Source organism: Lontra canadensis, unplaced genomic scaffold (assembly GCF_010015895.1).
Source record: "Lontra canadensis isolate GAN:19392208 unplaced genomic scaffold, GSC_riverotter_1.0 scaffold53, whole genome shotgun sequence".
In the NCBI taxonomy this organism is placed as follows: Eukaryota; Metazoa; Chordata; class Mammalia; order Carnivora; family Mustelidae; genus Lontra; species Lontra canadensis.
The window spans coordinates 11484991-11510610 of record NW_022631047.1 but is presented as its reverse complement, the minus strand read 5'-3'; the positions used below and the strand labels follow the sequence as shown (position 1 = coordinate 11510610).

At 39.1% G+C, this 25620-nt stretch overlaps 2 protein-coding genes across 14 annotated transcripts in view; one reads left to right on the top strand and one right to left on the bottom strand.

Annotated features, from left to right (window-relative positions):
* The window catches only part of DYRK4 (dual specificity tyrosine phosphorylation regulated kinase 4), a 45994-nt gene extending 31860 nt beyond the window's left edge, over positions 1-14134 (top strand). For 8 of the 10 annotated variants that reach the window (XM_032874819.1, XM_032874820.1, XM_032874823.1 and 5 more), the window contains 5 exons: positions 1686-1858; positions 6210-6270; positions 9826-9955; positions 12710-12885; positions 13602-14133. In XM_032874819.1, the coding sequence (XP_032730710.1) occupies positions 1686-1858; positions 6210-6270; positions 9826-9955; positions 12710-12885; positions 13602-13846 (785 nt within the window). In that variant the 3' untranslated portion in view covers positions 13847-14133. Of the gene's footprint in view, positions 1-1685; positions 1859-6209; positions 6271-9825; positions 9956-12709; positions 12886-13601 lie in introns of all 10 variants that reach the window. The other 2 variants (XR_004384716.1, XM_032874827.1) reach the window with 2 other exon arrangements.
* A 1362-nt stretch (positions 14135-15496) lies between these two features.
* Positions 15497-25620, bottom strand: part of AKAP3 (A-kinase anchoring protein 3) — a 32810-nt gene continuing 22686 nt past the window's right edge. For 3 of the 4 annotated variants that reach the window (XM_032874818.1, XM_032874817.1, XM_032874816.1), the window contains one exon: positions 15497-16267. In XM_032874818.1, coding sequence (XP_032730709.1) covers positions 16112-16267 — 156 coding nt within the window. In that variant the 3' untranslated portion in view covers positions 15497-16111. The remainder of the gene's footprint in view (positions 16268-25620) is intronic. The other variant, XR_004384715.1, reaches the window with a different exon arrangement.

Below are 25620 nucleotides of genomic sequence, written 5' to 3'. Positions count from 1 at the left end.
CGTTGTCTTTTATGTATGGAACCCATAAGAAATTCCAGCTAGAAAACAGGCTGCCTCCCACAGAGTACCCATCTGCTTACTCTTCTCAGCCATGAAAGCTGTGCAGCCTCTTGCCTTGGCTGCCAGGATGCTCCCAACAGAATTTGTAATGATCCTGTCCTTGCTTGCGGATAGTCATTTCCCCCTTTCTGTATCTTTTGAGTTCCCTTTATCTTTATTTTAACCATGAGGCTGTATAGAGTATGGATACTAGACTTGAACGGCCTGAGTTCAAATCCCAGCTCTGTCACTTATCACTGAATGACCTTGTTAATTTCCTGAATCTTTGTATGCCTCAGTTTTCTCATTTTAAGATGGGGACAATAATAGCACCTGCTTCACAGGATTGTTGAAAGACTGAGAGTTGCTTTCTATAAAGCACTTGGAATAGTGCCTGGCACATGGTAAAGATTTCTCTTTTAAGATTTTATTTATTTATTTGACAGAGAGAGAGGGATAGAGCACAAGCAGGGAGAGTGGCAGGCAGAGGGAGAGGGAGAAGCAGGCTCCCCGCTGAGCAGGGATCCCAGTGAGGGACTGGATCCAGGCCCTGGGATCATGACCTGAGCCGAAGGCAGACGCTTAGCTGACTGAGCCACCCACACGTTAAGGATTATAGGAGTGTCCATTAAATCTATTTTTCAAAGTTATGCTGGGTATATATGTCCTTTGATTGCAAGGTACATCAAATGCATTTTGTACATAGGCAGCATGTAAAAGTCATTTTTGTTATATCTTTACTTTGTTTTAAATCACAAAATTGTTGTTTTTTACTGTAACCAATCCAAACAACAGAGAAGTGACTACAGAATCCTTGCCCTGCCAGCATCTGGGTAAAGAATGTTAGCTTGCGAAAGTAACTATAGTGTCCCGTTTCTCTCACCTCTGAAAAATCTAGGCTCCCTATCGTACTGTCTTCTATACGGCTTCATCTGTTGAGACCCTGGGGCCCCTTCCTCCTATATGTTATACAACACAATGCACACAATATATTGAAGACACACTAGGAGAGTACACATTTTGCATGTTTCTTTTTCCATTTTACTATGACTCTTTCCTTGCCAAATCACAATACTTACAGAAGATAGCTACCCAAAATTAACATGATAGTTTGAAAATTTAGCTTTATATTAATCTGTTTCCTTTTTTAATACAGTTTGGTTGACTTAAATGTCCTTCCCTAGAACAATGCCTACGTTAAGAGTTCTTGACCAATAAAGTGAGCACAGTAACACCATATGATAATCAGGTTGCTGTGAAGATTTGATGAGATTATACATGTACCTTGACTCAGAAGTGGGGGTCAGGGGCTCCTGGGAGGCTCAGTGGGTTAAAGCCTCTGCCTTTGGCTCAGATCATGATCCTGGGATCGAGCCCCACGTCGGGCTCTCTGCTCAGCAGGGAGCCTCCTTCCCCCTCTCTCTCTGCCTGCCTCTCTGCCTACTTGTGATCTCTCTGTCGAATAAATAAATAAAATCTTAAAAAAAAAAAGTGCTGGTCGGCTGTACTTCCATCTCCCTGCAAAGCCTGGAGGGTGAAAAGGGGAGGGGAGTCTTAGTTATCCTCGACCTTCACCTGAGAAGGTATACTGGAGAAGTGTGTTTTGGAGAGAAGGATTTTACATGCTGGTTCTCTTTCTTTCCCAGTGTACACCTACATCCAAAGCCGGTTCTATAGGTCTCCAGAGGTGATCCTGGGCCATCCCTACAACATGGCCATTGATATGTGGAGCCTGGGCTGCATCATGGCTGAGCTGTACACCGGATACCCTCTGTTCCCTGGGGAGAATGAAGTGGAGCAGCTGGCCTGCATCATGGAGGTGAGGGGAGGGCTGAGGTGCCACGGGATAGTAGATAGCTTGCCTTCCCAAACACTGGGCTGCATCACAGTCGTTGTAGGGCAGTGGCCTGTGTGCTTTTTTGTTGTTGGGTGTTCCCTAAAAGTATCTTTGGAATTACGTGCACCTCTGTACACTTTTGCCTTAACATCAAACACTTTTATCATACATTTAAGTAGTTGCAGAGGATGCGATTTCCACCATATTATGAAAGTGACATTTTATTTTTTATTTCTATTTGTTTTTATTGTTTAATCATTTCAAAAATCTTGTATAATTAACATACAGTGATATATTAGTTTCAGGTGTAATGATTCAATAATTCTATAGATTACTCAGTGCTCAACATGAGAAGTGTATTCCTTTTATTTTTATTTATTTATTTTTGGGGGGGGAGAGAATGTACTTGCAAGCATGAATCGAGGGTGGGTGGGATGGGGAGGGGCAGAGGGAGAGAGAGAGAATCTTAAGCAAGCTCCATGCCCAGCATGGAGCCCAACATAGGGCTCCATCTGATGACCCTGAGCTTACATCCTGAGCCAAATTCAAGAGTTGTATGCTTAACCAACTGAGCCACACAGGCACCCTGATAAGTGTATTCTTAATTCCCCTCATCTAGTTCACCCATCCTCCGCTCACCTCCCTTCTGGTAACCACCTGTTCTTTATAATTAAGCGTCTGGTCTTTTTTTTTTTTTTTTTTTTGGTCTCATTTATCTTTGTTCATTTGTTTTGTTTTTAAAATTCTGAGTATAAGTGAAGCCGTATGGTATTTGTGTTTATCTGACTGACTTAGCATTATATTCTGGTCATATATTCTGTTTATATTGTGTTTTTCTGACTTAGCATTATATTCTGTAAATCCATCCATGTTGTTGCAAGTGGCAGGATTTCATTCTTTTTTGTAGCTGAGTAACATTCTGTTGTGTATCTATATACCACATCTATATATACACACCACATCTTTGTATGTGTATGTATACCGCATCCATATATATATATCATAATATATATATGAACCACATCTTCTTATATGTATACATCTCTCTCTCTCTCTCTAAATACACACACACACACACACACACACACAACCCCCGCATCTTTATCCATTCATCTATTGATGGACAACTTTGGGTTGTTTCCATAATTTGGCTATTGTAAATAATGCTGCAATAAACATAAGGGTGTGTTTATCTTTTCAAATTAGTGCCTTTGTATTCTTTGGATAAATACCCAGTAATGGAATTACTGAATCATATGGTAATTATGTTGTTAATCTTTTGAGGAACCTCCATACTGTTTTCCAGAGTGGCTGCGCCAGTTTGCATTCCCTCCAATAGTGCACGAGTGTTCCTTTTTCTCTACATCCTTGCCAACAGTTGTTGTTTCTTGTGTTTTTTATTTTAGCCATTCTGACAGATGTGAGGTAACATCTCATTGTGGATTTTATTTGCATTTCCCTGATGATGAGTGATATTGAGTATCTTTTCATGTATCTGTTGACCATCTGTATGTCTTCTTTGGAAAAATATCTATTTATGTCTCTGTCCATTCTTAATTGGATTATTTATTTTTTAGATGTTGAGTTTTGTGAATTCTTCATCTATTTTGGATACTAACAATTTATTAGATATGTCCTTTACAAATATCTTTTCTTATTTGGTAGGTTGTCTTTCAGTTTTGTTGTTTCCTTTGCTGTGCAAGAAGTATTTTATTCTGATGTAGCCCCAGCAGTTTATTTTTGCTTTTATTTCCCTTGCCTTAGGAGACATATCTAGAAAAATGTTGCTATGGCTGATGTCAGAGAAATTACTGCTTATGCTCTTTTCTAGAACTTTTATGGGTTCAGATCTCACATTAGGTTTAATTCATTTTAAGATTTTTTGTGTATGGTGTAAGAAAGTGGTCCATTTTCATTCTTTTCCATGTTGCTGTCCGGTTTTCTTAACACTATTTGAGTCGTTCTAGAAAATAGAAATTTGGGATGTATAGATGTATAGATAGATAGATAATAGGTAGAAATTAGATAATTAAGCAAACTAACATAAATATATACTATATATACTTATACATATAAAATATATAAATAAATATGTGTATATGTATATATATATATATATATAGAGAGAGAGAGAGAGAGAGAGGGAAATTAGATTTTTGTTCATAGTGCAAATATCTTTGTTCACTGGTATAATCCTGTCTTTTTTCCATTGCATTTTCTTGCCTCTTTTATTAAAGATTAATTGCTGGGTTGTAGGGTAGCTCTATTTTTAACATCTTGAAGAACCTCCATACTGTTTTCCAGAGTGGAAACAGAACTAGCTTGCATTCCACTAACAGTGTAAAAGGGTTCCCCTTTCTCTGCATCCTCACCAACATTTGTTGTTTCCTGTTTTGTTAATTTTTGCCATTCTAACTGATGTAAGGTGGTATCTTATTGTGGCTTTGATTTGTAATTCCCTGATGGCTAGTGATGTTAAGCATTTTTTCATCTTTTGTCTCTTTGGTTAAGTTTATTCTTAAATATTGTATTATTTTGGTGCAATTGTTTTCTTAATTTCTCTTTCTGCTAGAATAGTGACATTTTAAAATGAAACTATTATAGTAGTCTTTCAAATGTACTCAGAAATGTGTAAAAACCAGAGATGACACCTATCCAAATCTATGTATTGTTCAGTCAGTAGTCATTCACTATCCCAGATTTCTGGGAAGAATATCTTCCAATAAGAAGTCTTTCCAAGACTCACTAAGTCGAACTGAGAAAGTCAGTTATCATATGGCTTCACTTACTTGTGGAACATAAGGACTAGCATGGAGGACCCTAGGAGAAGGAAGGGGAAAGTGAAGGGAGGGAAATCAGAGTGGGAGATGAGCCATGAGAGACTATGGACTCTGGGAAACAAATTGAGGGTTTTAGAAGGGAGGGGTGTGGGGGGGATGTGTGAACCTCGTGATGCGTATTAAGGAGGGTATGGATTGCATGGAGCACTGTGTGTTATAAGCAAACAATGAATCATGGAACACTACCTCAAAACCTAATGATGTACTGTGTTGTGACTAATATAATATTAAAGACTTATTGTGTGATGATTTACTATGTATTATTCTTAAAAGCATTGTGTTATGGAACTAAATTAAATAAAACAGGAGAAAATAACCCTAAAATTAGAAATTTCATATTTTAGGATTATACCAGTGAACAAAGATATTTTGACTATGAACAAAGATCTAATTTCCCTCTCTCCATATATATATATATATATATATATATATACACATATACATATGTATATATATATGCGTGTGTGTGTGTATGTTAATCTCTCTAATTATCTATCTAATATCTGTTTATCTATCCATCCCAAATTTCTATTTTCTAGATCGACTCAAAGTAACAGCTGGTCAGAGAGACACACACATAAACTTGAGAATTATTAAACATAGTTTCATTTCATGATTGAAACTAATAAGTATTAAAATAATTTAGGTGATAGTAGTTATAAATGATATCTATGATGGAATGAACACTGGCCTGGGAATCAGGAAAATGGAGCCTAGTCTGAGCCCTTTCTCTTGGGCGAGTCAGTTCCCCTCTTCTGGACCACTCTAAAATGAGATGATCAGAGTACTTGGCTTCTAAGGTTGGTGATGAATGATTTAATGAAGCATTCCTGAACTAATCCTGTTTCTAATACCAAGAAGAATGGGGGAGTATGGGATCTGGGTTGAGGTCCCCCTGGCCCAGAACTGATTCAGCTTCTTCCTGATCTCAGTGTCACTGAGACTGAGGAGGAGGAGGAGGATAGGATAGGGTTGTGCATGGATGTGCTGGGAACCCAGCTGCAAGGATAGGTAACCCAGGGCTGAGGATGACACCTGTGCTCGGGTTTCTGTGTATCCCTATAGGCTGCATTGGGTAAAGGTGAATAAGTAGGTGGTGCACATTTCTTTTCTCATATAGTGGAGTGATACTCATCTGGTGATTTCCACTTCTCAGAGTTGGGATATGTCATTCCTTAATTCAAGGATGGTCAGCACATACAATGGTTTATTTATTCTGACACTGAGATCTGGCTGCCATTAAAAGTTGGTTACCTCCAGTTGGTCTTAATGCTTATTTAGAATAACATGACTGATAGTGATGCTCGGGATACTCTAAGAGCCCTAAATTAGGAGTCAGAAGACCTATGCGCTGGTCCTTTTTCTCATTGGCTTGAGGTTATCACTTAATATCCCCGGATCCTTATCTGTAGAAGCAAAATTTGGCCAAAGTCCCATCCAGCTCTAATGTGTGACTCCACAAGAGTGAACCCACTGCATTGTACTTGTTGAAGGTGCTGGGCCTGCCACCAACCCACTTCATTCAGACGGCTTCCAGGAGACAGACATTCTTTGGTAAGTCCCAGGTCTAATGCTCTTTCTCCAATTGTGATGATGAAGTCTCATAGACCTTGGAGGTACCCCCCATACCTAAACATCATTCAGTGCTCTTGCCCTTGGCCCATCCCAAAGGCAAGCTGTGATTAGGAACTTCTGCTAGAAAAGGAAAAAGCTGCTGAGAAGTGGTACCAGAAAGCACGATGGAAATGGGATGGGAGAGTCACATTGGGAAGGAGGTCTTGGTGTAAAAATGACCAGGTTCCTGCTCAGAAGATCTATCAGCAGAACTTGAAACTTCAAAGCCTATAATGATGCCCTTTCCTGTAAATTCTCCTTACTTCTGCAAGCAGCTTGCCCCTTCACACTATGTACTGTGCAGGGAAGTCAAAGAACAGAAGCTTCTTTCTAAGAATAGTGGGAAATTTCTTTGCTACATTTTATGATTATTGAAACATCATTCTTTCCTGCTGAAAATCTCTTAATCCTCCAAATCTTTTCTATGCCAGAATCATCACAACTTTGCTATAAAATGGGTAAATAAAGGCTGTTAGAACAGTTTGGCTGTGCACATGTTGTGACTTGCCAGTTATGTATAGGACAGTTACCTAATTGCTGTAATTAAGCCTCCTCCATGGCCCCATGCTGCCCACCCCCCATCATAGTTCCCAGGCTCTGGATTTTCTGATCCTCTGCCTTTCTATCTGGTGCTGTATGAGATGGACAGGTAGATCAACAAGGTCCAACTGAGGCAAGGCTTCCAGGGCATTATGTACAAATAGATAAAGTCAGTCCCATATCTAAAATCCTTTTAAAGACCCACAAAAACCTAAGGGTTTATTATGTAGAAAAATCCATAGTGACTAGAAGTTCGGCCAAGTGGAGTGAAGCCAGACATGAGATAGACACAGATAGGGGCTCTGCACCATCTGAAATGACATTTCTGACCAGCCAGTCTCATCAGGATAGTTCATAGGCTTCTATTGGTTATGGAATTGCCATCATTCCTAGCCCTCTCACCTCTTATTTCCACTCAAGAGTGCCTTTAAAATGGGGCAATATCTCTTACTTTCTTTCCACAGCTTGCCCTATCAATAAAAGAGTTAAAAATACTCTGATGGGGGATTCCTGGACAAAAAGGTTTTAGTCATGTTGATGGTCAGTCAGTATACATTAGTTCAGTCATGTGGGGATTAAAATGTAATCTACTTCTGCACCATTTGGTAAAAAGCCCCTTCCACAGGTATAGGTCCCCTGGCCTCTTTCCCAGGACCTGTTGGACACACCATTATCCAGAAACTAAAAGTTTAAGCCCTGGCAAGCAGAGAGGCCTCCATGACCCTGTTTCAGTACCAAAGCTATCATCATTTCTGATTGGTTATCCCTTGCCATTTTAATGGTTAAATCGTTGAGACATCATCTTGTAGTCATGGTTGGAGCTTCAAAACCTTCCGTTTGGGCACAGTCAGCATCCTGGCTGCCTTTGAACAGTGCCCATGCACTAACCCTTCTTCTAGAATAGTCTGATGGCAGGCAGGAAGATCTAGCTGACTTGTTTGTAACATACATAGAACAATGGAATTGGTCTTTTAATCCCAGATATGCTTTTAGCATTCACCACTTCTAATTTAACCTTTTGAATTTCAAAGGATTTAGGGAAAGAAAAGAGGATATTTTTGTTCCCTCTTGCCAAAGGCATTGTGGGAAGAGCTACATCTTAAGCCTATAACATTAAATTTAAGATTATACGTTGTGAAGGACACTGAAAGTAAAGGGATATAGGGCATCTTGGTAAGAGGGTCTGGTTCATAGAGAATGGTTTTTATCATCAGTGAGACTTTAGAATAATGATGTGGTTTTGGTAGCAATATCCACATGACTTCAATTCCTGCATAAGAAAGGGCTTTATCAGGATGGGCATCTTCTTCAGCATTGCCCAAACTTTATCTGATTATAAGAATCAGTTGGAGACACGAAAAAATGCTAATTTTTATGATCTTCCTGTGTAACCTTTGATATAGCAGATTTGAGGTGGGGTGCAAGAGTCTGTATGTTTTTGACGAATGATCTTTGGGATTCTTGTGATAAGTTTGAGAAACACTTAGTTCACTTCAACTCTTGACTCTCCGTTCCCCAGATTTGGGCTGCCAACAGCTCCTCAACTCCCAGCTACTTGTAGTTTACACCCCCTGTTGGCAGCAAAGTGATGTTGCTTCAAAGGCAGTAAGATATTTAGGTGTTCCAGGTCACAAGAAGGGGATGGAGAGATAAAGATTTATTAAATATGGGGGAGTGTCAGAGAGGTGAGGAAAACTTGTACAAGAGAAACAATTACATAGTGATTACTTTAGGAGGCTGTGAGCCTGAATATTTAGTCGTTTGTAAAAGAGCAACATAGGATCCAATGCGAACACTGGTGTCATAGTCAAAAAGGAAAAAGGGTTTGTAGGAGTTCACAGTACCTATGCCCTATGCAATATCCCCAGCTCATTTTTATGTCTGTAAATACACATGCTCATGTTTGCCTATACACACATATACAAATTCATGGTCTCTTCTAGGAATTCAGTGTGAGCAGATGTTCTTTTGGAGGCCCCACATGTTGCACTGATTACAAAAGTAATAGAAGGGCTTCATTATGCACCTTCTAGAATGTCATGTGAACCCCACTGAGTTTTTGTGAGGAGTCAGTATAATGTGTAAACAAACTGGGTGTGTATATTCACATCCATCCATATGCAGATTTACAAGGTGTGAGCATAAGTGGTCACTTTTTCTAAACATGCATAACTTTTCTGAACATGATGTCCAGATGAGTGACCTCACCTTCAAAGCATTGCACAGAATATTTTAGGGAAACCTCTGGAGACATCTCCAGGACTTCTTTCCAGGCATGATAAATACATTTGGTGAGAGTTTTAAATCAATCAAAATAACTGAAAGAAGTCATTTCCAAGCTGTGTCTTAAGCAACAAACCAAGTTTAATCATTCCAATTTATGGACAGAATTTTGATGTGGCTATAAAAAAGTAATGAGATTAATTTGCTTGTGTGGCTTATAAAAGAGTTCTGAAAGCAGATGATTCTCCTACAATGACTTTCTTACTATACTTCCATATTCTTATTTTATTGGGTTAGTGGGAAAGGAACAATGGCATAGATAATCCAAGAATAGACAATACCTTTTTTTGTTCAGAGCTGAGTGGTTTTGTCACTTCAGATTTATTTTATTATTATTATTATTAATTATAATTATTATTGTACCCTGGTTAAGGTTAAGCCATTTGATTTGGGGAGGTGGAAAGGAGGCTCAGAACATATTGAATGGGGGGAAAACTGTAAAGTTTAATTGCATTCATTGCATAATCTACATATGACTCTTTCCATCTAACTGAGATGGAAGTCGTGTGTGTGTGTGTGTGTGTGTGTGTGTGTGTGGAGGAGGGGGCTAGTGTAGAACAGATCTAGAGCTGCAAAGACCCCTCCAAGAAACAGCATGGTTGAGTGAACATCTTGATGTGACTAATGTATATTAACACATGGAACTAAACACAGAATGTTGTATCTCTAAAGATTCCAAAGGTTTTCCTAAAAATATGACCAACAACAGGGGGAAAAAAAGATACCCGGATTCCAAGGATCTCACGGTGGTGCTGAAAACCTACGACACCAGCTTCCTGGACTTTCTCAGAAGGTGTTTGGTGTGAGTTTGCAAGGGTGTCTTTGCCTCTGGGTTTCCTCTTAAAACACTGTATTTTCCCACATGTTTGCTGCTGAAAAGTCTGGGGCTGGAACATAGTTATAAAAATAAAAAATACTGACCATAGAGCTTGAGAGTCTGTAGAATACTTTCCCTCATCAGACTGTTCTCTTCTGTTCCTGGGTGATTATCAGGGCAGAGGATTTGCTTTGTTTTGAGATGTGGAAGCTGAGGCTCAATGACTTACCCTGGACTAGTGTGTGGATAGAGTTTGCCTTCTTGTTCTCAGACTGCCTGGGCAGCAAAGTTGTAGGCCAGTTCTAAATAGCTTCTGCTTCAGGAACTGAGGTAAACCTCTTGCATGTTGTAACTGTTTGCATACACACCCAGTGTATGGTTTCCGCCCCTCCTTCCCCTAGGATTCACAGCCTAAATGAAAAGATTAGGGAAGGGATGGTTTATAAAGCATTTATTATGTACAGCTTTTTAGAATCTATATGCTAGTTTTGACTCTTAGAAATTAGGTTCTGTATTTCGATGAAGTCATAGTGAAAAAAAGGAATAGTACATAAAGCATTTAGAATAATGCCTAGTGTTTCAAAAACACTAGCTCTTGTCATTCTTTTAAAAGAGGTTTTGCAAGTGTGTCTCCACTAAATGGCAAATAGATTAGCCACGTGATATTTGGTCAGTCATTGTCTCTCTCTGGGCCTCAGTTTCTTTCTCTTTATAATGAAGTATTCCTAAGGTGCCTTTTTAGCTGTATCAATCCTATAATTGTTGAGCATTTTTGAAAACATATGTTTATATTCTCTCGTTCCTCCAGTGGGATGGAGTAGTGTTTTAGCAAAATACTCTTCTTGTATTTGTGCACTCTGGGAATTAAGCTACTGGCTCAGCGGATAGGCCACAAAGTACTGCTGGAAGTTTTCCCAACTAGAGAGTCATGCTACTCATCTTAAGAATGGAGCTAGAGAAGGATCCTATCCATTACCTCCATCCCCCTGCCCCAGCCTTTTGCTGAGGCTACAGAATGAGTGTGCATTAACAAGTGACAGAAACTCACTACTGAGACGGAGATGAATTATCCAGAAACCCCAAACATCCAGAACACAGCTCAGAACCAAGAAAGAAATTTTCTTTTTTAGTGTGAAGGGCTGGTTGCTTACAACTTGCAAGAGGTGATCAAGCTAATGGGGCCTATTACCTTATCCTTTTTTTCCCCTAATTAGCAAATTTTTGGAATGACAGACTAAACATTTTGAGTTAAATTTAATAGGGGTATATGTAAAGTCCTATGCCAAGTTTTTGTAGGCCAACTTGAGAAATTCAGGAGGGTAGTTATAGCTCAGCAGCAGTTCATCTGAAAAAGAACTGGGAGCTTGAGTTGCTTATGACCTTATAAATCTAGAATATTAATGCCACCTACCTGCAGTTAGAAGCATTCCCAGCATGATGGACACCAGTAAGACAACAGCTGAAATTTCCTATCTAGGAAGGTGACAACCCTATTAAAGGACCACACTTAGTAGTGATGTACATGTGTTTGGATAGTTGGATGATTGTGACATAAAAGATTAGTTGTCTCATTCTGTATACAATAGGCACCCCCCACCTCTGCCCCAGTTTTGCTTTCTGTGGCTTCGGTTACCCGTAGTTAACTGCAGTCCAGACGCAGATGGACTTTCTGATGTCTTGTCAGAAAGCCACCACTAGCCTAGCACTACATCACCCTGTCTCTGTCATTCACCTCACTTCATCTCATCACATAGACATTTTATCATCTCACATCATAAGAAGGGTGAGTACAGCACTAGAAGATATTTTGAGAGGGAGAGACCACATTCACATAATTTTTACTATAGTATATTGTTATAATTGTTCTATTCCATTATTAGTTATCATTGTGAATATCTTGCTGTGCCTAATTTATAAATTAAGTTTTATCATAGGTATGTATGTATAGGAAAGAACATAGTATATGTGGAGTTTTATCCTATCTGTGCTTTCAGGCATCCACGGGGGTGGAATGCATCCCCCCACAGGTAAGGGAGGACTGTTGTAATGTTAATGGGTAAAATTAGAACCTGGGTCAAAGTTACTAGTGTAAAAAGTTCCTGGGAAGTGTGAATTTTGGATCAATAAAAACGAACTTTGAAGAATTGATTTTATCAAGATTGGAATAGCTAATTCTGTGACTAAGCTCCTTGTCACTAAAAGTACTCCAGAATGGCAGAAGGATTCTATGTTGAAAGTTCTGTCAGATGCCTTTTGTTTGGCTGGATTATACCCAAATCTCCCTATAATATTTATATTCTAGCACTCTGTAATGTTGTGTATGATATATTTGAAGGCCCAGATTTTGTAGTTTGGAACTTGAAATTAAGCCTCTCTTTGTTTTGATCTCAGTTTATTAAGATGGTTAAGATTGGTTAAGATATGGTTAAGATTTTCTATAATATTTCTTGAGCAAGAAATCCTAGGAACTCTGGAAGACTTGGGCTCTAACATATTCCCTGGTTTGTCATGCAAATTTCACACAAAGATTGTCTTCATAATCGCTTCCAGGTACTTTTATATGTTGTAATCTCTGTTCCACGATGATATCTTTGAGTTATAATATGGTTTAAATGGGTTCTTTAAGAATGAACTATTTTTATTATATCTTATTTAGGTTCTTTTTTGGGGTCTTTTTAAATGTTTTCAACATTAGAAAGGGAAGCAAAACAATAACCCATGCTGGGCTTTGTTATATAGATGGGAACCTTCTCTTCGAATGACCCCTGACCAGGCCCTCAAGCATGCTTGGATTCATGAGGCACGGAATCTCAAACCACGGTCCAGGCCCCAGACCCTGAGGAAAGCCAGTCTCTGTCTCCCCTCTGAGACTCGGAAGGCCAAGGTTCAAGGGCATCATCACTTGGACGTAAAAGGTACAGCCCTTCAAATAGCCAGTCCTCCTCCTGTAGTCCAGGGCTTGGGGATCTCTAGAGGATTCCTGTCAATTTCTCTGAACTCAACCTTGGGTAATTATTCTGACTACATCACTACTAGCCAGCCATTTCTCACTTTTGAGATTTAACCTGTTTCAGGAGACTCGTGGGTTTGCTTCTTTCTTGCCCCCTTATCATCACAAATTTCCACTTTTCTTCTGTCTTCAATTCCCTTTCTCCTCCTTTCTTTCCTTTCACTGTGTCCTCCTCTGCCTGACCTATAACTACCTTTTGAATTTTTATCAGGCAGGGTACAGCATTATGCAGGTATCTTTTATATGCAACATGGCCTCATGGTTTTGTTTATGGTCACCGGGGTCAGGTTGCTTGGGATTAAATTTTGGCTCTACCATTTACCATGTGTGGGGCCTTAGGCAATTTAGTTAACCACTCTATGTCTCAGTTTTTTCATTTATGAGAAAGGGAATAATGTCTATTTTCTATGGTTGTGGAAAGGATCAGAGAAATTAATAAATGTAAAGTGCTTAGAATAAGCACTGGCATCAGTCTAAGCATTATTCATTTGTAAAGCACATAGAATGTGTGTTTTCATATCATTACAACCAGGATTTTCCCAAAGTGATTTACAGTCTAATGGGGAGAATATAATTCACATCTGAACATGTGTTCTTTCTGTCTTCTCTCACCTTCGGCAGAGCTGATCATCAAAGAAGACACTACAGACAAAATAAAATGTGGCCTCACTAAGCAGGTTCAGAATTCTGGTGATCAGCAGGGCTCTCTGCAGCAGGCAGCTGAAGTTGTCCCGCTGCCTCAACTAACAGAAGCTTCTGGAAAGCCAGAGGCATTTGTTGGACCAGAGGAGTCCAAGACCTCCCCAGGAAAACAAAGTAAAAACTCATCACCCAAGAACATGAATATTTTACCACCTATTGTATGACCTTTGCTGAAAGTGTGTCCTGTTCCTTTCCACCAATGATTTGTATTAGACACAGCACTTATATTGTACAATATTTCAGATTGTTTTTTAATGCATAAAGGTTTGTTTAAAAAAAAAACTTTATTCACATGGCCAGTTAGCATGATTCCTATTATGAGGGATGAGCATGTCCTTGCACCTACACTCCCTCCTTATGCCCTGAACCAGATAAAATGATGTATGTATATTGGGGCGGAGGGGTAAGCACTCAACGTCCTAGCGTCACTAACAGAACTCTAAATTTTTTTTCTTTTCCCCAAGACAGCTAACCTGTTAGAATTCTTGTTTGAAAATGAAAAACTAGTTTTTCATAATCTCTATATGATTCTAATTATAGAACAGATACAATTTTATAAGAAACTTCTTAAGATCATAACCTCATAGGGGCGCCTGGGTGGCTCAGTGGGTTAAGCCTCTGCCTTCGGCTCGGGTCATGATCTCAGGGTCCTGGGATCGAGCCCTGCATTGGGCTCTCTGCTCAGCGGGGAGCCTGCTTCCTCCTCTCTCTCTGCCTGCTTGTGATCTGTCAAATAAATAAAATCTTTAAAAAAAAAAGGATCATAGCCTCATAAACAACATGGAAAATATACCTGGCTTTCTAGTTTTCATTTTAATTACTGTCTAATATTTCATGAAGGAAGACACCAGATAATTAAAGCAGTGGGTTTGGATAAAATCACTGAATTTAGCTTGTAACTAGGTTAAGCAACAAAGGACATTTGTTTATATAATTGGGAAATCAGGACGGGTAAGTATAATTTCAGACATTGTAGAGTCTAAAAATTCAGACATAGGGCTCAGATTCCCCCTCAGCCTTGCTTCTTTTTGTGGTTTTCATTCTAAAGACAAGTTCTGTCCAGAAGTTAAAGTGACTACCATTGTCCAGTCAAAAGATGCAGTGCTGGCAGGAGAGTCTCAGAAATGATTGGGCTTGAACCAGGCACTATGTCTGAGATATTGGGATCCTGTGATTGGACGGGTTGGGTCACAAGTCCACACTGTGAAGATGGTGGCATCACAGAGTAGGGGACAGAGTATTTCCCAGAGGAGGGGTAGCTGAATAAATAGTAAGATATATTCACTCATCCACCATCCTCAAAATCTCCTTTCTTTGGTTTTCTAGTTCTTCTCTATATGAATATATAATCTCTATATGATTCTAATTGTAGAACAGATATAATTTTATAAGAAACTTCTTAAGATCATAACCTCATAAACAACATGGAAAATATACCTGGCTTTCCAGTTTTTATTTTAATTACTGTCTAATATTTCATGAAGGAGGACACCAGATAATTGAAGCAGTGGGTTTGGATAAGATCACCCAAGAGAGGTGAAACAGAATGAGAATAGCAAAGGGTCAAAAGAAAGTAGGAAAGATAAATATGCTGGGGATGACAGAGTTAACTAGAATCCCCAAGAGATGTAAAACAAAACAAAACAACCCAAAAATTAGAAACCAAAGGAGAAAGTTTCTAGAAAGATCAAAAATATAAAACTCCACAGAAAGGTCAGGATAAGAATAGAAAACACCCTCTTAAGTGGGGTGATATGGATATTAAATGGGAGAAGTGTCATAACAGGTGACTTCCTAGGACCTGGGCCAGAAAAGTACAGAATTGGCAATAGAACTCAGATCTTCTGGATCTTTTTTGACACTAGCTATCTTCAACCATGGATAAAGTGGAGGGAGACAAGTGTTCTGCAACTCTACAGAGACAGGAGAAGCAGCCATGTCCTCAATATCATAATTAGAATGATTTAGGCTGAAGAGAGAATATGCTGTGATTTACATGGTTATAAAATAAATTGTAACTGCTTATTCTTAGGAACACTTTAAGGCAGGGGATCTTCAAGTTGCAGACTAGATTGGATACCTAGAAATAGGATAAATGACCTTAGCCAGGGCCTCTCAGGACAGCATTATTTTTCTTCTGCTATCCATCTGATAATTTTTTAATCCCTGAAGTTTCTTTACCTCATTGTCCCATTGGATCCCAAGGAAACCAAACAGTGGGAGCCCTTTAATTGTAATTTTTTTAATCTTGTGTCCTTGCTTGCATGGACAGGAAAATCTGCAAAATCCAGTGGCTAGCATAAGATGACATGTCTTTGATGTGAGTGGTATGAAGATAATGTTAGGGCTCTGTAAGGATATGGAGAGCGGAGCTGTGGAGATACTAAGGGAGGGGGAAGGGGAGGGGGAAAGCAGTAGGTGGGCGCCGATTACAGGTTCACCATCAGCCAGTCCAGCAGCTGCAGTCGCGTAACATTTCCCACCGCCTCATCCAGCTGTCGCTCCTTCTCATAGCGCAGCACTGACTGCAGGACCTCACCTACGCTGCGTCCTTTGTCCACAGCAGCAGCCGAGAGCTGAAGTAGCTGTGGAAAGGAAAGAAAAGCAGTAGTAGAGGGGCAGAGCATCCTGGAGCAGACCAGAAAGGGCCTGCCAAGGCTAGAACAAAGAGGCTGGGCAGACCTTGGAAAACTGCAGTGATGCTAAGACGACCTCCATAACTGGAAGTATGCAGCCTGTCAGAAGAGAGTACTGTCATCCTTAAAGAAGAGATGTTAGCATCCACCTGGCCATCATAGGGAACATACAATTTCCCACTAAGACTAAATCTTGCTGCTTCCAGTGGGTGTTTGGTCAATGGTGGTTCCCGTTTTCTAAGAATTCTAAAGTTCTTAAGTTCACTGTAATGTCACAAAACAGTCTCCATCATCGTCCCAAAGCCAGACAAGGGCAGGGGGGAAATGGCCAGAGGATAAATGCATGTGGTGCTTTCCAGGCCCCACAGAACAGACAGCCTAGAATGCTAGAGCAGGAAAGCAGCTCAGAGATCCATTCAGGCCCTGGAAGGTGCAGCCCAGCGAGGTGGAAAGACTTGTCAGTAATACAGTGCTAGAAATTAGCAGAAGCAACATGCATGCCCAGGTCTGGGAACCCTCTGTTAGCTCTCGTGCCAAGCTCGAAATGGGAAAAATGAGCCAAAGCAAACATTCTAGCCATATGAACACAGTACACTGGCGTTGTTCTAGGTAACCAGATTTTTTTAAAAAGATTTTATTTATTTATTTGTCAGAGAGAGAGGAGCGAGAGCAAGCACAGGCGGACAGAGTGGCAGGCAGAGGCAGGAGAAGCAGGCTCCCTGCCAAGCAAGGAGCCCAATGTGGGACTCAATCCCAGGACGCTGGGATCATGACCTGAGCCAAAGGCAGCTGCATAACCAACTGAGCCACCCAGGTGTCCCAGTAACCAGATTTTTATTTTGTGTATTCTGCACCTGACTCTCGGAGACTGAAAAGGAAAACAAACAGGCCAAATATTAGGAGCTTTTCCAAAAGGGATGTTTCCATGAGAAAGACTGAAAGTACATATGCATGTTCTTAAAACAAATGGAAGGACCAAGTCTTAAGAAAGATAAAAGAAGAACCAAATGAAAATTTTAGAACTAAAAAACACAAAACCCAAATGGACTAAATAGAATGAAGATAAGAGAGGAAAGTCAGTGGTCAGTGAACTTAAAAACCGATTTGTAGAGAAAAACCACCACCACCACCACCACCACCACCACCACACTGAACAACATGAATGATTAAACTTTCTTTAGTTAAACCTCTTTGAAAAAATAAGAGCTCAGGGGCCTGTGAAAGAATACCAAAGGTCTTACATTTATGTCATTAGAATCCCAGGAGAGGAGAAAAGGGTGGTGCAGAAAAAAACTCTTAAAGAAATAATGGATGAGGGGCGTCTGGGTGGCTCAGTGGGTTAAGCCTCTGCCTTCGGCTCAGGTCATGATCTCAGGGTCCTGGGATCGAGCCCCGCATTGGGCTCTCTGCTCCGCGGGGAGCCTGCCTCCCCCTCTCTCTCTGCCTGCCTCTCTGCCTACTTGTGATCTTTGTCTGTCAAATAAATAAAATCTTAAAAAAAAAAGAAATAATGGATAAATGTTTCTCCAGTTTGCCAAAAGATATAACTGACAAATTCAAAGAGCTCAGTGAGCCTAAAATAAGATAAACCCAAAGAAATCCTGTCATAATCAAATTGCTAAAAATTAAAGAAAAAAATATGAAATCAGCCAGAGAAAACGCTGCATTATTTATATGAGAACAATTCAAATGACAGCAGATTCCTGATCAGAAACCACGGAAATCAGAAGGAAATGACACAACACTCTGAAGCACTAAAAAGAACTGCCAAATCAGAATTCTACATAAAAAACTCTACCTCAGGAATAAGGTCCAAAAGAATGTTCAGATTAAAGAAAACTAATTATTTAGACAGAAGGAAAATGATGTTAGAAGGAAGCTGGGAACATCAGGAATGAATGAAAAACAACAGAAACAGTAAAAATCTCATTATAAATAAGCTATTTTTTAAAATTCTTTAAAATATAGGCATACCTTGAAGATACTGTGGGTTTAGTTTGAGACCACACAATTAAGTGATATCACAATAAGGTGAGTCAAATTTTTTGGTTTCCCAGTTCATACAAAAGTTATGTTTACACTATTAAGTGTGCAACAGCATAGGTCTAAAAAATGATGTACATAATTAAAAATATTTTATTGCTAAAATATGCCAACCATCATCTGAGTGTCCAGTTGGTTTTAATCACTGATTACAGATAACCATAACAAATATAATAATGAAAAATTTTGAAATATTGTGAGAATTACCCAAATTGACACAGAGACATGGAGTGAACAAATGCTGTTGGAAAAATGGTGCCAATAGACGCACTTGACACAGGGTTGCCACAAAACTTCAAATTTGTAAAGAACACAATATGTGCAAAGCACAATAAAGTGAAGTGAAATAAAATGAGGTAAGGCTGTATGCTTTATAGTTAAGAGCAAAAATAATATTGTCCAAGGATTTTTTTCAATATATGTAAGGTTATATAAAATAACTCCAATGTAAGAGGGAAGGTAAAGAAGCCTATGTATTAGTAAGATTTTAACACCACCTTTAAAGTGTTAACTATTGATTCTACGTAGACTCTGGAAAGTTCAGAGTATATATTGTAATCCCTAGAGAAACAACATAGAGTCAAAAACATGATAAATTAAAATGGAATACTAAAAAAAAATTTAAATAATCCAAAAGGCGTCAACAAATAGGGGAAAAGGAAACAAATTAGAGAGAGCAGTGGACCCAAATCCAAACATATCAATAATTAGGCTAAAATGTAAATGGTATAAACACACCAGCTGTCAGAATGGATTAAAAAAAAATGACCCAACTATATGTTACCTACAAAAAAACTCTCTTCAAATGATACAGGTAAGTTAAAAGTAAGATAATAAAAAAATTTATATCATTGGAACACTAATCAAAAGAAAGCTGGAACCTCAACATTTATGGTCAATTGATATTTTATAAAGGGAAGGAGAATTCAAAGGGCCAGATATCCAATTGTCTTTCCAACAAATGATGCTGAGACAACTGCATATCCATATGCAAAAAATGAACTTAGATGCCTACCTAGTTATACACAAAAATGAACTCAAAATGGATCACAGACCTAAACATAAAAGCTGAAATTATCAAACATTTAGAAGAAAACAAAGGAGAAAATCTTCATGGCATTGGGTTAGGTCAGGGTTTCTCAATCTTGTACTATGTACCTTATGGGCCAAGTCATTCTTTGTTGCCGGTTGTCCTGAGCATTCTAGGATGCTTAGTGGCATTCCTGGCCTCTACCACTAGACCTAAGTAGCAACTCCCTTCAGTGCTGATACAACAAAATATGTCTCCAGACATTGCCACATGTCCCCTGGAGGCAAAAGTGCCTCCAGTTGAAAACCACTTGGTTAGGTAAGAATTTATTAGATAGAACATAAAAAATACAAGCAATAAAGGCAAAAAATGATAAAGTATATTTTTATCATTAAAAACTTCTGCTCTTCGAAAGACTCCATTGAATAAAAAGACAAACCACAGACTAAGAGAAAATGTGTGCAAATCATATATACCTGATAAAGGCCTTGCATCCAGAATATATAAGGAATTCTCTTTTCCTTAATTCCTTAATATAAGGAATATTTTTTCAGGATATATGAGGAGCTCTTAAAACTTGATAAGAAGAAGAAAGCAACCTAGTCAAAATATGGACAAAAGATGTGCACAGACAACTCACCAAAGAATATCTATGAATGGGGGCACCTGGGTGGCTCAGTGGGTTAAGCCTCTGCCTTCAGCTCAGGTCATGATCTCAGGGTCCTGGGATTGAGCCCTGCATCAGGCTCTCTTCTCAGCAGGGAGCCTGCTTACCCCTCTCTCTCTGTATGCCTCTCTGCCTACTTGTGATCTTTCTCTCTGTCAAATAAATAAATAAAATCTAAAAAAAAAACCATAGAAAAATAGTATCTATGAATGGCTAATGAGCACACAAAATGATGTTCAACCTTCTTAAGTCATTTTAATGTCTATCAAATTAAATCTACAGTGAGATACCATTATAACAGCTATAACAACAAAATAATGTTGATGAGAATGTGGAGAAACTTAAGTCCATATAAAAAACTCTAGTGGGATGTAAAATCTTGGAAAAGTTTGGCAGTTTCGTAGGAATTATATACTGACCTTCAGATGTAGCAACCCCACTCCTTGTTAGCCAAGAGAAATGAGAACATACGTCCGCACAAAGACTTGTATGTGAATACTCATAGGAGCATTATTCATAAGAGCAAAGGACTAAAAACAATCCAAATGCCCATTAGCTAGTGAATGGATAAACAAAACACAGTATATCCATTTCATCAAATATTATTCAGCAATAAAAAGGAGTGAATTGATACATACTACAACATGGGTTAACCTCAAAAACATTATGCTAAGTGTGAAGAGCTAGATGTAAAAGAGCCACATTTTATTTTATTTATTTTATGGCTCCATTATATGAAATGACAGAGAGGTAAATCTAGAATGATAGAAAACAGGTAAATGGTTACTTGCGGCTGGGGGTTAGAAACAGAAATGTACCCTAGAAAGTTTTGACATAGAGAAATAAGGAGTCCTTAGTCTTATCAGATATTAAAACACATTATGGAATAACAGTAATTAAAACAGGATGCTATTAAAATAGTAAGAGTAGATAATTCAAAGGAACAGAACAGAAAGTTGAAGAAAAGAACCAAAGACGGGTAGCTATCTGGAAAAAAAAAATAAGAGGTTGCATCCCTACCTCACATCTTGTATAAAAATGAATTGAAAATGGATCAAAGTCTTAAATATTTTTTAATTTTTTTAAAGATTTTATTTATTTATTTGACAGACAGATCACAAGTAGGTAGAGAGACAGGCAGAGAGAGGGGGGAAGCAGGCTCCCTGCAGAGCAGAGAGCCCGATGTGGGACTCGATCCCAGGACCCTGAGATCATGACCTGAGCCGAAGGCAGAGGCTTAACCCACTGAGCCACCCAGGTGCCCCAAGTCTTAAATATTTTTTAAAAATCACAAAAGTAGTAGAAGAAAACATGAGTAAGTTTTGTTAGTATGTTGTAGTATAGAATGTTTTCTTCAAATATGACATAAAATCCAGGAAAAAACTTGAAAAATTACTTAGATTTGACTACATAAACATTTTTAGAATTCTATATGGCAAAAACAAAATAAAACAAAACAAAAATACAAGTGACAAAAATTGCACTTAATATCATAAAGACTAATTTTCTTACGTACATAAAACTCTTACAGATCAATAAGGAAAAGACTAGCAATCTAGTAGAAAAATGGGCAGAGGTTATGAACAATTCATCCATGAAAAAGGACATTCAAGTTGTTCTTAAACATATAAAAAGACCTTTATCCTCATTCCTACTAAGACAAGTGCAAAGCGAGGCAACATTCAGCAAAGATGAAAAGTCTGGCACACACATTTGGATAAAACATGGGAAATGGGGACTCTCATAATTTTTTTTAAAGATTTTATTGATTTATTTGACAGAGAGAGTACAAGCACCAGGAGCAGGCAGAGGGAGAGGGAGAGGGAGAAGCAGGCTCCCTGCTGAGCAAGAGGCCAGACGTGGGGCTCAATCTCAGGACTCTGGGATCATGACCTGAGTCGAAGGCAGACGCTTAACTAACTGAACCACCCAGGCACCACTTTCATATTGTTTTAAAGGTGTGAAAATTGGTGCAAGCTCTATGGAAGGTAATCTAGAAATATATATCTAGTATACTAATACATTTTTCATAGACATCTTGAAATTCCTTTCATAGGTGTTTAGCACATCCAGAGATGTTTGAATCTGTGCACTCAGCACTGCTTTTGGACAAAATATTAGCCACTGAAATGTCCAAACAGTGGTTACATACAGTATCTTCATAGAGTAATATGTAGCCACTAAAAAATGTGGCAGGGAGCCCTGGTGGCTCAGTCAGTTAAGCATTTGCCTTCCACTCAGGTCATGATCCCCGGGTCCTGGAATAGAGACCCACATTGGGTTCCCTGCTCATAGGCGAGTCTGCTTCTCCCTCTGACCTTGCTCCCTCTCTACTGATTGTGCTCTCTCTCTTTCTCGAATAAAAAGTAAAATCTTAAAAAAAAAAAAAAAGAATGTGGCAGCTAAATATGTTGCAGAACAGAATATATATATAGTAGTAACACTTGTGCCTTAAAGAAAAAAAATATATACCTGTAAGTATTTGCTTGTGCATGCATATGTATTTCTAGAGGGATAAAGAAGAAATTGATCAGAAAGGTTTTCTCCAGGGAGGGAAATGAGATGGGAGATAAGGATAGAAAAAAAAGCCTTCATTTTCCCTGTGCCTTTTGTGCCTTTGGATTTAGGACTATGCACATATTATCTATTCAAACATGGACACCAATTTGTTAAAAGGAATTGGGTTCATGGGCATTCCAGCATTACTATCTCAGCACGAGAGTATTTCCATATATTAATTAAATCTCTTTCCAAAAAAACCTCAAATTATTCTTAGGTAGTTTCTTTGATGTATACATCACCCAACTTTTATTAAAAACACACTGATATTCAATGCAAATCTACTCATTGTTTGAAATTTGGATGTGCTGTTACCTATCTTTACTATTCTTTTAGATGTTCTTCTTTATCTTTACAATGGGCAGAGATGTATGTATTTGTGTATGTGTGTGTGTGTGTGTGTGTGTGTGTAAATTAAGTATATTGTCTTCATTTTGGATAAGTATATTATAGACCATCTAATTCAAAATAATATAAAACAGAATGTTTTATGTATGTTATGTATGCTGGGTTTGACTTAAAAGATGGATATAGAACAAAAATATATTCATGCATTATACACATGGAACCTACGCTCCTTTTTAGATTTTTTTCCATCAGTTTTTGTGAAAATAGCCCCCTCTGTTAATTGTTATATACCAAACTAGTTGTTTTACAGACTGGGAAAACTATGAGCCAGAACTTACCAAGAACTCAGGGATGTATCTCAGATTGGAACCCCATGTTTTGTCCTCTAGCCCAAACTTAAATGTGCACACATATGACCTGGGGATTTTGCTAAAATTGAGTTTCTAGTTCAGTAGGGCAGGAGTAGAGCTTGGGATTCTGTACTTGTAACAAGCTTCCAGGCGATGCCAATGACCTTGGTCCCAGACCCACTTTGTTAGCATGTCTCTAAATCATACAGTTTCTTGTTTAGTAAAGTCTTATCTGGATATTTTACAATCCTGTGTCTCCCCAGGCATGAGATAAACCAAGTAACCCAGTTATAAGGATTACTAATACCACTTATTAAACAGAGAAAAATCTCTTCTTCTACATCCCCTGGTTTCTATGGGGATGAATTACTTTCTCATAATGATTTCCTGTGCCATGCTTACTACTTAGTTGGTGCTATTCCACTTCTCTCATTTGAGATGAAATTATAAAGTCCTAAAAGTGTGTGTGTGTGTGTGTGTGTGTGTTGTAGAGATATTTTGTTTCTTAATTCCTCTACATTACCATGAAGCAGCTACTTAAATGTTTTCCAGTCTCAGAATTTCCTTTCAGAGGAGGACTCAAAATGACAGCATAAAAGGATCCTGAACTCATCTCCTCCCACAAACACAACAAATCTACAGCTACGTATGGAATAATTCCCTCTGAAAAGGACCCCAAAACTAAACAGTGCTTCCAGAGAGTGAATTAAAGAGGGAGAATAAAAGAGCCACATCAAGATGGGTAGGAGAAACAGAGATATGGTCTAGCAATAAACCCAACCCTGGGACAGTGACCTACAATTAGGAGGAATCTCAAAAATGGACCTTGTCCCTCAGGAATGAAAGGGTCCATGCCCCATATCAGGCACCTCAACCCTTAGGACTGTACCAGAAAAATAAGCCCCCAAAGTGTCTGGTCTTAAAAACCAATAGGGTTTACTTCCAGGAGAACCAAAAGGCTATAGGGAATGAAAAATCTGCTTTTAAAGGGTTTGCACACAAACCTACTTGGCCTGGAACCCAGCAAAAAAGGAACAGTTTGAAAGGGTCCTGGACTACATGCAGATGAGATTCATTTCTTCATCTGCCAGGGAGGCAGAAACCTTCTGGTACTCTCTCTGGGGATGAAGGCACTGGCAGAGGCTGTTTTTGTGTTTTCCTTCTGCTTTGTTGGTGCCGGGACTGGTGGATGGCATGCTCACACCACCTCCTAGCCTACCGCTCCAGTGGAAGCTCCCTGTTTCTGCACACTGAAGCCACAGCTCACCGAGCCACAGTTAGTGGGCAGGCACAAACCACACAGGGGATGCTCTTCGAGAACCTGGCTCTGGGGGCCAAAGGGGACTGCATTTCTGAGTCCTATGGGTCTGAAATAATCAGAATCTTTGGCAAGCTACCGTCCCATGGCGCGGCACAGACAGCAGACTAAAACACATCTCCAGCCTTCATGTGGAAAAGGCCTATATTCTTGTCCTGCAACTTCAGCCTGAGGGTCAGGCTTCAGGTCTGCCACACACCCAGAGGTTACAGAGGCACCCCAAGGTACATGGGCAGGGAGATATTATATTTGCACAGTCCCTTGGCCTTGCCACAGTTTGTTGATACCTCCTTAAAAGAAGCATATGCGCATGTCTAAATAATGATTTCTGCAAGTGTTGCCCAGCAACACCTCCAGATCTCCTAGTCTGGAAGTCATCAGGGATTGCAACTGTGGATCCACAAGATTGTATGTATTTACCTATCTTAAACGTTGTTGCCTGAAAAGAAACAAAAGGGAAAATGATTTTTGGGACTTCATCAAGATCAAAAGCTTCTGCATAGCAAAGGAAACAGTCAACAAAACAAAGAGGCAACCCATGGAATGGGAGAAGATATTTGCAAATGACAGTACAGACAAAAGGCTGATATCCAGGATCTATAAAGAACTTCTCAAACTCAACACACACAAAACAGATAATCATGTCAAAAAATGGGCAGAAGACACGAACAGACACTTCTCCAAGGAAGACACACAAATGGCTATCAGACACATGAAAAAATGTTCATCATCACTAGCCATCAGGGAGGTTCAAATCAAAACCACATTGAGATACCACCTTTCCTCAGTTAGAATGGCCAAAATTAACAAGACAGTAAACAACATGTGTTGGAGAGGATGTGGAGAAAGGGGAACCCTCTTACATTGTTGGTGGGAATGCAAGTTGGTGCAGCCACTTTGGATAACAGTGTGGAGATTCCTCAAGAAATTAAAAATAGAGCTTCCCTATAACCCTGGAATTGCACTACTGGGTATTTACCCCAAAGA